At 46.1% G+C, this 15,669-nt stretch overlaps 1 protein-coding gene across 3 annotated transcripts in view; it reads right to left on the minus strand.

Annotated features, from left to right (window-relative positions):
- The window catches only part of FAM193A (family with sequence similarity 193 member A), a 173,593-nt gene that overhangs the window by 92,636 nt on the left and 65,288 nt on the right, over window positions 1-15,669 (minus strand). For 2 of the 3 annotated variants that reach the window (XM_082390914.1, XM_082390913.1), the window contains exon 2: window positions 7,521-7,766. The exons of the other annotated variant lie outside the window; for it this stretch is intronic. In XM_082390914.1, coding sequence (XP_082247040.1) covers window positions 7,521-7,766 — 246 coding nt within the window. The remainder of the gene's footprint in view (window positions 1-7,520; window positions 7,767-15,669) is intronic. 3 annotated transcript variants of the gene reach the window in all.

A 15,669-nucleotide genomic window follows, 5' to 3' on the forward strand; every position in this document is an offset into this window, starting at 1 on the left:
TTTAGAGACCTCTCTGATGAGATCGGTGGTGACAGTGACAAATGTGACTTTAAAAAAAAAAACAACCTGAATAATGAAAGGTGTCACTATCTCAAAGACCTCCCTTACTCAGTGAACTGCTATTTTACAAATGACCAACGTGTGGTGTTGCAAAATCATGTGTGGGTAAGAGGTTCATTGAGAGTGCAAGATAGACAATGGATTTCAATTTAACAGTGTAGGAAAAATTCTTTGATATCATTTCAGATTCTACATTACAGCTAACCATTAGGAAACTATTATCTGTCATGGTTTGGTGTGGTATCAAAGAATATCCTCAGTTATCTGAAAAAGCTATTAAAATATGTTCTTCATATAACTTCAATCAAAACAACCTATCACACAGAAGTAGGACACAGAAGTAGGTATGAGAATCCAGCTGTCTTCTATTAACCAAACATTAAGAAGATATGCAAAATAGTGCTATTCTACTTACTATTTTTGTTTTGGAAAATAGTTTTCATTTAAAAATATGCTATTAATCTTAACCCCATGACTCAGCAATTCCTTTCCTACACATATATACAACAGAATGTGTGAACGTGTGCTCCAAGAGCATCATTCGTAATAGCAAAATTTGGAAAACAACCAAAATGTAGTATAAGTTCACAAAGGTGAATAGTATATAGTAATGAAAATGAAAATACTACAACATTTATGAATCTCAAACATAATGCTGAACAAAATAAATCAGACACAAAATAATGCATACTGCATGATACCTATATAAACTTCAGAACACCAGAAAAACAGGACAACACCGTTTAGGGATGGAGCTGTGGGTGCTGTAACTAAGAAAGAGGAGCTGGAAAGACTGCAAACTCTGTGGAGAGGTGGGGGGTGGGGTGAGGGACAAAGAGGGGATCTAGGTGAAGGGCAGTGCTTGACTTGTGACCTGCACTGTAGCAGAGATAAAACCAAACAGATCAGCAATCACAGGACGTGACAAGGATTAATTTCACCATTAAGAAGTAGCTTCTCGCGTGCCGCAACTAGACACCACACGTGGCAACGAAGATGCAGCGCAGCCAAATAAATAAATAAATAATTTAAATTTAAAAAAAGAAGAAGAGGAAGTAGCTTCTCAAATGCAAATCAAAACCACAATGAGATATCACGTCACACCTGTAAGAATGGCTATTCTCAAAAAGGCCACAAATAACAACCACTGGTGAGGATGTGGAGAAAAGGGAATCCTTGTGCACTGTTGGTGGGAATGCAAACTGGTGCAGTCTCTGTGGGAAACAATGTGGAGGTTCCTCAAAAAACAAAAAATAGAACTACCATACAATCCAGCAATTCCACTCCTGGGTAGACAGCTGAAGAAAATGAAAACACTGATTTGAAAAGACACATGCACCCCAATGTTTATAGTAGCACTATTTACAATAGCCAAGACAAGGAAGCAACCTAAGTGTCCACCGACAGATACTGGATAAAGAGCACACGGTATATAGATATACATGTATATAATGGAATACTACTCAGCCATTTAAAAAAAAGAAATTTTGCATTTGCAACAACACGGATGGACTTGGAGGGCATTATGCTGAGTGAAATAAGTCAGAGAAAGACAAATACTGCATGCTGTCACTTACACGTGGAACTGAAAAATAAAACTACTGAATATAACAAAACAGAGACACAGACTCACATATAGAGAACAAACTAGTAGTTGTCAGTGAGGAGAGGGAAGGGGGAGGGGCAAGGTAGGGGAAGGGATTTAAAAGACACAAACTACTATGTATAAAACAGATAAGCAACAAGGATATAAGGATATATTGTATAGCACAGGGAATATAGCCAATATTTTATACTAACTATAAACGGAGTATAAACTTTAGGAATTGTGAGTCACTATGTTGTACACCTGAAACTTACTGTGTATCAACTTTACCTCAATTAAAAAAAAAGTAGCTTCTCAAAGGAGACCAAATTGAGTATACTTCTATGCTGACTGCACAAGGACACTTACAAGATGCAACACAGGGCAAATGAGAACAAGAGGCTACAAAAGGAGAGGAAGGAAGGGAGGGAGAGAGCTCATCTACCTGCACAAACAGTAAACAAAAAGCCCTGAGGAGGGGCCACCACAACCAAAGGAACAATGTACTGAGATTTAATCATTCAACCTGTATTCACCCAGCACAGCCTTAAAACCTAGAGAGCAAAAATGGAAACACTTACAAGAAAAAAGGACAAATACACACGCACAGTGGGAGGTGTTAACTGACCTTACTCAGAAATCAACAGATTAAGCACAACAAAATTAGTTAAGAACACAAAAGGATCTAAGAACACAATTAACGAGGGGTTGATCTAATGGGAGTACACAGAGTCCTCTATCTAAACGCTGAGAAAACACTTTCAAGCACATATGGAACTTTTAGAAAAATCTAACCACATATTAGTATAACTGACTGATAAGGAGTCATTGTAATACATGCCATGATCTCCAACTGTAACAGCATTAAATTAAAAGTCAATATGATTAAAGGTGATCTGAGAGATATATGTTTGGATATTTACAGATACTTCTAAACAATTTACGGTTAAAAACAGAAATAATCAAAATTGGATAACACTTAAAATTGAGCCAATACAACTAGCAATTCAAAATCTAGCGCAGTAATTAGAGGTTTCCAGCACACATCAGGGCAGAGGAAGAAAAACTGATGAGAAGAACTGCATGTAGAGAGACAGAAGAGTGGCCACAGAGAAAGAAGAAGAAAGGAGACTTGTGGTGGCCTCAGCAGGGCTGCGTGGTGAAGGTCGCCTGGCAATCGGTGAGTGGCTCTGGGCTGTCTCCCATCCTCCCCCCAGTAGGCGGGCTGAGCAAGGCCAGGTTCCCGCCAGGTCTCTGGGGTGAGACAAGCACAGGAATGCAGCTCCCAAAGCAGCTGGCACCAAGCTCAAGGCTCCCCAGACACTTGTCAGCAGCCCTGAGAAGAGGCCTAGAAGATGGAGAGCCCCCCACACTGACACGCACCCCACCTTGTCACGGCATCTGTACCCTGCTCCCAAGAACAAGAAACTGGGAGAACCACATGTCTCAACTTACTGACAGCGTCTGTCTGTAATTCGGGACCCTGTGGTGCTTGCCATCACTACCTTTCAGCACACGGAACAGAACAGAACAGAACATCTGTGGAGGGATAAACAAGAATCTGCCCACAAGCGAGCCTCTGGGAAGACAGAGAGGATGGTGAGGAGACAAGGTAGAGGGATGGACTCTGTGCCCCGGAACTTCTATCAGAGGCAGCACAGCGTTAACCAATCAAATACTGCCGCGTGCACACACACACACACACACACACACACACACACACACACACAAGTAATTAATGAAATAGACAAAGTGAAAGAGAGATTTTAAAAATTAAAAAAAAGTTCTTTGAAAAGACAAAATCAACACACTTCTAGAAAGACTGGTTAAAAAAAGAGAAAAAAAAAGCACAAATATGAGGAATAAAAAGAGCTGTTATCTACAGGTATGGTAGGAATTGAAAACAGACCACCCACACCCAACTTCATACCAAAAAGTGACAATTTCTAAGACTATAATTTACCACGACTAACTCGAATAGAAATGGAAAACCGCTTATCACGTAAAGAAACTGAACCAAAAGTTTAAGTCACCCAGAGACATGCCTGTCCGTGCAGGGAGCAGGAGGAGACAGTGACAGCAGGAGGCGGGCGAGGCCAGAGGCAGACGACTCTAGAGCATCTGCACTCTGCTGGGCATGAGCCGGACAGGAGCAAAGAGGGAAAGAACAGCAAAAGCAACAGGCCCTGGAGAGGACGGAGAGGGGTGGGCACCTGGGAGGCGACTTCCCTCGGCCACAGGGGTGGGAGACCAGCCAAGCAGGGCAAAGTGGGTGGGGGGTGTTTGGGAAGAGAGGAGAAGGAAGGGGGTGCTCCATCTCTGCATCTGGGGGTGCAGTGACAAAGCCAGGGCGACACGCTGGACGCCCTTCCACGACCTGGCACCTCGCAGTCGGGAAGCAGTACCCCAGCGGTGCTTTTCTCCAGTCACGTTCTGCCAGACAGGGGCAGCACTGAACCAGGCCCCAGGCAAACAAGTTAGGCGGCTTTCCAAGAGAGAAATGACAGTGAGGTCAGAGGGACCTGACGGTGGGAAAGGGACAGAGGAGGTCCAAGAACTATGGCAACGGAGGACACTCAGGCAAGTGACCTAGAAAGACAGGATCCAGTCGGATGTGTGAACCGAAGTCCTCTTAGGTGTAGGGGCAGGACAAGGTCTAGGCACAGAAGAAGAGGTCTCTGGAGAAACGGACAATGTGGAGCTGGGAGGCACAGAGCAGGGAGAAACAGCAGTGCCCCACCACGACTTCCGGTAACAGAATGCGTATCTGCAGGAGAGCAATTCAGCTCCAGGTCCACTGTCCGTGCTCAGAGCCCTTACCCTGATGATCAGAGACAGCGGGACGACACACAAACTCGTAACTCTGGGCCCACCGGAGAGCACAAAGGATCAGCTGAACTCGACAAGTGTGACGGGCCATCTGGGGACAAGGCGAGGAAGGCGGGCAGCCGTGAGTGGGTCGGAGGACACAGCTCAGCGTGTGACAAGTTCTTAAAGGCTGGGTGTGGCCAGTAGGACTTGCCGGGCCGGGCCCTTCTCTGGGAGCAAGCAGAAGCCTTCACTGCTGGGGTGGTGGGCGGCCTCCACCCGAGGCCCAGGCTGATCCACCGAGAAGAGGGGACCGAGCCCCCCAGGAGACAGGCCCAGGACCCACACGGACACAAGCACAGGCCACACCCCGAGGCCCCTACAGATGCAGGCAGGGTTTGGCTGCCACGCAGCAGGGGCAGGATCACCAGGAAAGCCGCACCCCGAAGCCCGGGCACAGGACTGCCCAAGGTTCAGGCCGGACAGGGGAAGCGAGGAAACACCCAGCAGGAGGCTCTCGCCGCCGGCACACAGCGCGGGCAGAGTGTGGAGAGAGACCCCCCGGCCCGCACAAGCACAGGGGGCAGCAGCCGCCAGAGGGACGAGTCTGCGGGGCCCCAAGTGCAGAGCCACAGCAGCCCCAGGGCCCATCAGACGGGCCGACCAGGCGCCCTGCCTCTGCACGTGCTGCCTGGCACCGCCCCCAGCAAGCGCAAGGGGCAGCCACACTGAAGGAGAAGCAACACCAACACTACACAGACTCTTCCAGAAAAGAGGGGCAGGAACACATCTCAACTCACTTTACGAGGCCCTGAAAGACAGAAAAGACAAGAAGACTTTAATGAGCCTCCGTGAGCAGACCCTCTTCACAAGCACAAACGCAAAGCTCTCAACCAAACGTGAGCAAATCACTCCAGTGACATGTAAAAAGCATGTCCACGGAACGACATGTACAAGAACGTTCACAACAGCTTGATGCAAAACAGTCCAAATCTGGAAACAACAGAAACATCCATCAACGGCGAACAGGTAAACAAACTGTGGTGTATCTCTACAATTTATTCAGCCATAAAAAGGAACAAACTGCTGATGCACAACTCTCAAAGCACGACACCAAGTTAAAGAAGTCTATGTGACACTCCAGAAAAAGCAAATCCGAGGGGACAAAAATCACGTCCGTGGTTATTACGAGGGGCTGGGAGGAGGGGAAGGGTTGCCTACCAAGGTGAACAAGGGAACACTTGGGGGTTCTGTATCTTAACCGTGGTAGTGGTGTTTACACAACTGTATAAATCTGTCAAAATTCAGTGAACTATATACACTTTAAAATGAGTGAATTTTACTAGATGTAAATTACATCTCATTATTTTTAAAAGTTCAGCAATTTTAACCAGCTTGAGCAAAGAGGCCAACTGTACAAAAGCAACAGAAGGTTTAAGTCTACACACATAGGTCAACATTATACCTCTGTGGTCCCTGGGGCCACTTTTTTGATGAGGAGAGAAAGCCTCGTGTGTCGATCCATTACCCAGGACAAACTGGGAGTCAGGAGATGAGACTCCCCTCGTGGCAAGACTAGTTATGGGAAATGACAGGCATTTTCACTTGCCTCCAAAACCAGGATGAGCGACAGCAACCCTTCTCCCAAAAGCACAGTCAGGCCAGAACACAAGAGCAGGACTGGAGACAGGAAGAAAAGACAGTAAAATTTAGGAGGCCGAGAAAATGCGTGAGCCGGGGGAAGATTTCAGGGTGCTGACTGGAAGTGAGCAGGGAACACAGGCTGAACAGCCTCCCATTAAAAAATGGAAAAAATGACCAAATACTTCAAGTGGACACAGAAAGAAAACAAAAGTAAAATTAAATGATAAAAGCACAAAGATCTGAGGGTGAAAAAACTGAAAATCGACTATGCCATCTTTTTAATCCCTAATTCCAGATTTATCCATTTCTTTGTTCATTCGTTTATTTATTCATCAATTCAAATATTCTGGGTACCTAAAATAGGCCAGGCTAGCACTGTTCTTGGTAAGAAAATACACAAAAAGAGCTGCCCTCTTGGAGTGTATAGTCCAATGAAGGAAAAAGACAAACAAAATGAATAAGTAACATACACAATATGTTAGAAAGAAGTGCTAAGGAGGAGAACGGAGCAGGAAAAGGGGTGTGTGGGAAGAGGCTGAGTGAGACGTAAATTTCCCTTTTGATAAACAACAGGTTTTGAGTTTTAGCTACTGAAGCACTGCTATAGACACTGGCACGTGAGCCGGGGTGCTGCCTTCAAGGAGACCCCGAAACAGAAGCGCTGGCTCCGGGGCGGGCAGCGCGGAGGCTCAGGCGAAGGAGCGGCAGACTGCGGGGGCCCAACGCGGAGAGCAGTCCCGGGCCGGGAAACGCAACGTGCGGCTGGGCGCTGCCGGCCTCGGCCACGTGCAGAGTGGCATTAGCACAAAGACGACAGCTCAGAAAACAATCATCAAGCAGAAATCAAAGGAACAGAAGAGCCCTAGAATGTGGGGCCACAAATGGCTGCAAAAGCCAACTCGTCCAGAACCCGAAGAGCAGGTTTGAAAGCCCTTTCGGAACCAGGGCCCATGAAGACACTGTCTGGGCTAAAGATCCTGATGTTCTCAAGAAGGTCTCATTTAGCTGAGGCATGAAATCAAGGGGAAAAGGGGGGGGGCAGGGTGGGTGGGGGGAGTCCGACTTGAGAATTGCATCTGGGAAAGAATTTCAGGTGAGTTACCAGCACATGGAATTGTCTAGAACTAATAAGCACACGAACGCCTCTAGCTTTTCACCAAACTACACTGCCAAAGACATCCTGAGACCAGACTTAAAAAGCCAAAACCCACCCTTCGGGCCCCCCAAGCTTGCTGACGGAGCTGTCTGACCGAGGAGGGCAGGGCCCTTCCTACTGACTACAGGTGTCACCAGGAAAGGTGGCGGGGACCCCAGCCGTTGGAGCCAGGGACGAGGAGATGGCGCAGGAGGGAGCTCCTTCCAGAAAGCAGACCCAGATGAGTCATCTCACTGCCCAGTTAGCTCCTCTGAGCCGGGCACTCACCGCCGGCTGGTCGAGGCTGCTGTGCCGCTCCTCCTTCTCCACGGTGCGCCGGCAGTCCGGGCACACCCACAGAGGCAGGTGCAGCACGCTGTTGCCCTTGGGCGCCATGGACAGGGCCAGCTTGCTTGCAGTCTTTACTCCACTCTCTAAGAACGAAGAGTCTTTCCGCTCGCTTCTGCACAGAAGACAGTAATCCCCAGCGGGGTAGGGTGGTGTTCTATGATTCATGCCAAAATTAAAAGGAGTCTGGAACAGAAAAAAAATTGGGTTTTCAAAACATGAGCCCAAGAAGGGTCACCTGCACCGTAGAGAAATCATCCTGAAAATCCTGAAGATAGGTTCGAGGGAGGGACACCTGGGCAACAGGCGAGCAGGGAAGCCAGAGCACACATGGGATGGAGCTGTCAGGACCCCCAGGCCTCTCTGCCATCTGGAGGGCCCCTACCGTGAGCCCATCAGGGGGGAAGGTGCACCAGGACCCATGCCAAGCCTATTCTGGCTGGAATGTTGCCCAGATGCTCCCCCAGCCCTGCCCAGCCAGCAGCCCAGCTCTTCCCTAAGCCCATGGCTCTCCCCCTGTCTTCCTGTACCCAGGCTCGCACAGGCCACTGGCTGTGCTTGTTACCTGGACTACGTATAAGCATGTACACGACTGGTGCCACAGCTGACAAAGTGCTCTCAAATGGGCCCCAGGCTCCATTATCAAAGCCTGGAATGACCAGGTATCAGGTGCTTAAACAAGGCGGCTGAATGGATAAATGAACAAATGAGTGATTAAAAGAATGAATAACGGGACTTCCCTGGTGGCGCAGTGCTTAGGAATCCGCCTGCCAATGCAGGGGACACGGGTTCGATCCCTGGTCCAGGAAGATCCCACATGCCACGGAGCAACTGAGCCTGTGCATGCCACAACTACTGAGCCTGAGCTCTATAGCCCGCAAGCCACAACTACTGAAGCCCGCATGCCCTAGAGCCCACGTGCCGCAACTACTGAGCCCGTGTGCTGCAACTACTGAGGCCTGCGCGCCTGGAGCCCGTGCTCTGCAACAAGAGAAGCCACTGCAATGAGAAGCCCACGCACCGCAATGAGGAGTGGCCCCCGCTTACTGCAACTAGAGAGAGCCCGCGCACAGCAACGAAGACCCAACACAGCCAAAAATAAATAAAATTAAAATTAAAAAAAGAATGAGTGACAGCACCACTAAGACGCAAAAGACTTGCACGTATATTCTTACCTGCTTTCATAAACCAGTGATCAAAACTGCTTACACCTGTCACATCCACAGGGTTCCCCGGATTTAACCAAACCCAGCTCAGCAGCCATCTGAACGTCTGGGGTGCAAGGGGAGAGAACTGAGTACTATCTCCCATGGAAGTAGCTGTCTTTCTCTGTCCCAGCAAATCCAAGAAACCTGTCACCGACAGAACAGCCACAGCCTTCAAACCTCTCTAGGCCGCCTTGTTTACCCAGAGCAGGAGATGATGGGCCCCAAGGTTAGAAAGGTCCCCGAGCAGAAATCATAATGTTAAGAGCCAGAACTGTCTTGCAAGCACCCAGTTCATTATCCACTCATCCATGTGTCTGTCCATCCGTCCATCCACCAGTGTCTACCGGAAGCCCACCGTGTGCCAAGGCACTGGCCCAGGCACTGGAGACACAGTGGTGAATAAAACAAAAATCCCTGCCGTTAGGGAGGTAATTCTTGTCAAACACAAAGACAAAGGAAAAAATACAGAACATTAGATAGTGGTAACTGAGAAGGAGAGAAAGAGCAAGAAAAAGTGCCTGGGGCCGGGGACGATACCCTTCATTCACTGTGGCCATCAAGGGCCTCCTCGAGGAGACATCTGAAGTGCGGGGCTGGTGGAAGCCGCACAGACACCTGAAAGCAAGCGCAGAGGCCCCGGGGCAGAGATGGAGGGGAAAGGGGGCAGGGAGCCAGGTGTGGCCTGGCCTCACTCGTGTCCTAACGGGGAGACAGGATGTGCATGGAGAAGAGATGCGATGGCAGAAAGGAAGGGGCCCAGGAGACCGGGGTGAAGCCGCTGTGAAGGCAGAGCCCACAGGACGGCCGAGGAGCCCGACGTCGGGGGAGAAAGAGAGGCCAGACAGCCCGCAGACTGTGGACTGCGCGTGTGGAAGAGCTCCGAGGCGAGGAGGACCGCAGCCACAGGCATCTGAAACCAACTGCGTGCCACGCATCCTTACAGGTCAGAAGACTGGGTCCTGCTGGTCCCAGAGGGACACCAGACAAGCACAGACAGAACCAGCTGACGCCCCATGGCAGTAAGTGCTCCTCCACCGGGATGAAGAAATGAAGTCTCCAAGGGTGCAGAGTGGGACCAGCGGGAGAGCATGGCTTCAATGAGAGCAAAGCTAAGCTGAGACCCAAGTGCTAAGAAAAAACAAACGGAAAACAGCCGTGTGAAGATCCTGGAGAGGAGCGCTGGTGCAGGAGAACAGCTGCGAACGCGGGCCTGTCCGGGGCAGGATGAAGGCCGGAGGCTGAAGCTCGGGCCCTGCGGGGGGCTGAAGATTGCTCAGAAGGGGATGGCGTGACCCAGTTTTCATCTTACGGGGAAAACCTGTTGTGTGAACAATGGACTCTGAGGAGGTGACCACACGTGAGGCAGTTCCAGGTGCAGGCGGCCCTGGCGGAGCAGAGCGGTCAGACTCGGGGGCTCCCCCGCCCGGGCAGTGGGCCCGCCAGCAACGGGGGACAGGCTGCAGCGTGGAAGGAGCAAGGGGTGGCTTTGGCTGCTGTGCGGCCAAAGCGCGCGCCAGCCACCCAGACAACGTGGAGCACGACGCCCGCTGTGCGGCCAAAGCGCGCGCCAGCCACCCAGACAACGTGGAGCACGACGCCCGCTGTGCGGTCAAAGCGCGCGCCAGCCACCCAGACAACGTGGAGCACGACGCCCGCTGTGCGGTCAAAGCGCGCGCCAGCCACCCAGACAACGTGGAGCACGACGCCCGCTGTGCGGTCAAAGCGCGCGCCAGCCACCCAGACAACGTGGAGCACGACGCCCGCTGGAGGAGCCGCCGCAGGGGTGCAGCTGGACATGCAATTTGGGGTCTGTAAAGCCAGAGCCAGACGGGATGATCCTCGGAGGGCGTGCAGCCAGTGTCCTGGACGGAGGTCAAACTTCTCGATGCTCGACCACTATGCTCAAGAAGGAAGCGAGTCCTCTCAGGGAGGTGAAGCTCCACTCTGCGAACCTCTTTCAGACAAAGCAAGCGACACGCTCACACAGCAGCAAAGCCTGACTAAACCTCGAGCTAACCGCATACTAGTGCTTGCCACATGGTCACTCTCCCGTGATTAAACGTGAGGGACAAATATAAGTCCCACTGGTTCTCGTAAAAACATTTTACAGCTGCACTAAGTATAACTGAGGAACAATAAGCTGAAAAGATCTAAAGTATGGGACGTGAACACACGCGTGAAACCAGGCGACAACCAATATAATAGACATCGTCCTAACCCCCAAGGTTCCAGGAGGCCCTAGGCTCCCTCCTTCTCCCTGCTGCCTCTTCCCCCCACCCTTCAGAGGCCACCACTGGACTGAGTTCTGTCTCTGCAGACTACTGGGCAACTTCTAGAATTGTTTATAAATGACGTCACACAACATATTCTCTTCTGTCTGGCTTCTTTCACTGAGTATCATTACCTGGAGATGATCCCATTCACAAGTCTGTTCTTTTTTAGTCCTGAGTGGTAGTCCATTGTGTGGGCGAGCCACAACTTGCTCATCCATTCTTTTTTTTCCCCCCTTAATTTTTATTTATTTATTTACTTTGCTTACCCATTCTACTGTTTGGAAGCATTCAGGTTATTTCCAGTTTTCAGCTATTACAAATAATAGTGGCTATAAACATTCATGTATAAATCTTGCTGTGAACACGTTTCTGTTTCTCTTGCATAAGTACCAAGGAATAGAATGACTGGGTTGTCTAACTTTTAAGAAAATGCCAGGACTTTCCTGGTGGTGCAGTGGTTAGGACTCCGTGCTTTCACTGCCAAGGGCCTGGGTTCAATCCCTGGTCGGGGAACTGAGATCCCACATGCCACGTGGCACAGCCAAAAGAAAAAATAAGAAGAAGAAATTGCCAAACTTCTCCCAAAAAGCAGTGTTAAAGAGTTCCAGTTAACCTACATCCTCATCAATAAGTTTTTAAATTGTGGCCACTGTAATGAGTGTATAGTATTGTCTCAATGTGGTTTCCCTAATATGTTAAATATCTTTTCACAGGCTTATGCAGTATCTATTCAAACTTTTGGCCTGGCTCAAGGTTTATCAATTTTATTATTCTTAAAATAATCAGCTTTTGGTTTCATGGATTTTTCCATATTAAAAATTTTTCTTTCGTTGACTTTTGCTTTTATGTTATTATTTCATTCCTTTGAGTTACTTTGGGTATAAGTGGCTCCTTCATCTTCTATTTTCTTAAGGTGGAAGCATAGGTCATCAAGCCCTTTCTCTTGCATAAAAAGGTGGTTAATGCTGTAAATTTCCCTAGTAAGCACTGCTTTGGCAGCATTTTACAAGTTCTGATGTGTTGTGTTCTCATTCTCATTCAGTTCAAAATACTTTCTAATTTCCCTCTTGATTTCTTCTTTGCCTCATGGGTTGTTTAAAGTGTGGTTTAGTTTCCAAATATTTGTAGTTTTCTAAATATCTTTGTTACTGATTTTTTAAAATATAATTCCACTGCAGAGTAGATATTTTGTACTATTTTAATTATACCAAATTTATCAATACTTTTTTATGGCCCAGAATATGGTCTATTTTCGTAAATGTTCAATGTTTACTTAAAAGAATGTGTATGTATGCTGCTGTTGTTGGGTACAGTGTACTATAAATGTCTGTTTGGTCACGTTGGCCAAGGGTGTCATTCAAATCTTCTATAACTTCACTGATTTTCTATTTACCTTTTCTATCAATTATTGAGAGAGATATTAAAATCTCCAAACACAATTATGATTTGTCTATTTTTCCTTGAAGTTCTATCAGTTTTTCCTCCATATATCGTGCAGCTTCGTTATTAGGGGCAAAAATGTTCAGCACTGTTATGTCCTCTTGATGAACTGACCCCTGTATCAGTATGACGTGACTGTTTTTACCCCGGTAACATTCTTTATTCTTTGCTCCTGTATTGATTTGTCTGACACTAGTACAGCCACTCCAGCTTTCTTTTCACACAAGCAATGCATATCTTTATAACCTTTTTTTTTTTTGGCTGCACCACAGGGCATGCGGGATCTTAGTTCCCAAACCAGGGATCAAACCCGTGCCCCCTGCAATGGAAGCTCGGAGTCTTAACCACTGGACCGCCAGGGAAGTCTATCTATGACTTAACTTTTAGCTTACCTGAGTCTTTATATTTAAAGCAAGTTACCTGCAGAAAGCATACAGTTGTGTCTTTTTGTTCCAATCTCACAATCTTTTAAAACTGGGATATTTAGACCATTTACATTAAATACAATTACTGATATGATTGGGTTTTTTAAATCTACCATCTTATTCTCCATTTTCCTATTGATTCTTTTTTTGTTTCCTTTTTCTTCTTTTTTAGCCTTAAAAATTTGAATAATTTTTTGTGATCCTATTTTATCTCTTTTGTTGGCTTGTGAGCTATACCTCTTTTCTTTTTGAATTGGCTGCTTTAGTGTGTACAGTATACATTTTACCTTGTCACAATCAGCGATCAAATAAAACTTTATCACAAAACGTATAACCACCTTATGTTTCCCATCTCCTGGTCTTCTTTATGCTATTGTTGTCATACCTTTTACCTCTACCTAAAAGCCCCATAACTCATTGTTATTTTTGCTCCAGACAGAAGATTATATTTTAAAGTAATTAAAAAAAAATTTACCCGTATATTTACAATTTCTAGTGCTCTTCATTTGTTTGTAAAGATTCAGATTTCCATCTGGTGTCATTTTTCTCCTGCCTGAGGACTTCCTTTAACATTTCCTGTGATGAAGATCCCCTGGGTCATGAATTCTTTCAGCTATTTATGTATGAAAAGTCTTGATCTCATTTTCTTTTTCATTTTCATTTTTGAAACATTTTTGCTGGTTTAGAATTCTAGGTTATGTTCTTCTTCCTTTTACTATGCTAAAGCTGTCCTCCTTCTATCCTCTGGCTTGTACTATTTCCCATGAGAAGTCTGCTATTAGTCTTATGGTTGAAGTTTTCTTTTAATCACTATTTTCAGCATTATAAAATTATGATGTGACTGGGTGCAGTTTTCTTCATGTTTCTTGTGCTTGAGTCTTTTTGAACTTCTTGGATTTGTGGCTTAGAGTTTTCATCAAACTTGAACATTGTTCAGCATTATTCCTTTAAATATATAAATTTTTATTCCTCATCCCCACTCTTTCTTTCTTTCAACATACATATAGTATGCTGTTTGAAGTTGTTTCACAACTCACTGATGCTCTGTTCTTTTTAATTTTTAAAAAATTTCAATCTTCACCTCCCTCATGGTTCTTTTTGGGTAGTTTCTATTGCTAGCTCTTCAAATTCACTAATCTTTTCTTCTACAGTGTCTAATCTGTTGCTAATCTTCACATAATGTATTTTTTATCACAGACTGTAGTTTGCAACTCAAGATGTTCATCTGGGTTTTCTTATACTCTATGTTTCTTCTTAACACACTCAATGCTTTCCTCTATCTTCTTGAATGTGGAGAACATTCAATAGCAATATAGCAATAACAACTGTCCTTATCTAGTAATTCTATCATATGTGTCATTTCTGAGTCTGTTTCTATTAATTGATTTTGCTCCTCATTGTGGACTGTATTTGCTTGCTTCTTTCTTTGCCTGGTAATTTTTGACTAGATAACAGTTTTACCCTGTTAGGTGCTAGGTATTATTTTATTCCTTCAAATATTTCTGAGCTTTGTTGTGGGCCATGGTTAGGTTATTTGGGAAGAGTCTGGTTCTTTGAAGCCTCACTTGTAAGCTTTGGGAGGCAGAATCAGAGCACCTTTAATCTTCCCCACTACTGAGGCAATACCATTGGGAGCACACACTGACTGCTGGGAACACTATTTGGGGCCCTATATGAGCTCCAAGGATTGTTCTACTACTCACTTCCAGGGTTCTTTTCCTGTGCTCAGAGTTTCCACATATGCATGTGCTCATCAGTACCCACATGAAGATTTGAGGGGAACCCCGTGTGTCTCCAGAGCTCTATTTTTCTCTTTGCAGCTCTCTCTCTTCTCTGGTATTCTGCCCTGCAGATTCACTTTGGCCTCCCCAAATTCTCAACTCGGTCTCCTCAACTCTGTTTGGGCTACTCCTCCTTCCTCCTCGAACCATGGCCTGCAAACTCTTTCCAGGTAGTAAGTTTGGCCAGTTCTAGGGCTCACCTAGCTTACCTTCACTCAGGGATCACAGTCCTGCACTGTCTATTGTCCAGTGTTGGAAAACTGGGATGTTTATGTCCTTCATTTAGTTAAGGTAGGAGGATAAATCCAATCCAATTACACTGATCAAAATATCAATTTTAAAAAATGTACCAGAATGAACATAACCAAACAAGCGCTTTCCCCAAATCCTACACACACAGAAAAAATATATTTATACAAATATATAAAATGTATATATATTAAAGTAAGGGACTAAGGTAACCAAGAAATTTTTCCCTAAGAGCATGTACATATTCCTAAAATGGTCATACTGCTGAAAAAACTTGAAAATACACTACAACTGAGTCCCTACACCTACGATGTAAAATATTTTACCCTTTCTGAGTAAACTGATTTTCTACTCTCAGGTAAAAGCTATCATTTGTGGCCAGCATTTGTGTGTACCAAATCACAAATATTCACTTTCTTACTAAGCTTATACTCTAGCTCTGAAAGTAATTTCCAAAAGAAATTCCAAATTCAACATGAAAAACTCAGACTTACTCTTCAAAGACCTTACAGGTAAACTTCTTATAGACAAAAAGAAAACATGTCATTTTAGGGCATTAAAGACACGAAAAAGCCACAGCTTCACAGGTGATAATGGCACATCTCAGATCACACAGCCAGTGAGGGCTAAAGCCAGGACTCTCCTGTACACAACACACAAATGTGTCTGTTTTCATTGCATTATCATCTCCTGCCTAGAACACGACACGATTA

Source organism: Balaenoptera borealis (assembly GCF_965194805.1).
Source record: "Balaenoptera borealis genome assembly, chromosome: 4".
Classification (NCBI taxonomy): domain Eukaryota; kingdom Metazoa; phylum Chordata; class Mammalia; order Artiodactyla; family Balaenopteridae; genus Balaenoptera; species Balaenoptera borealis.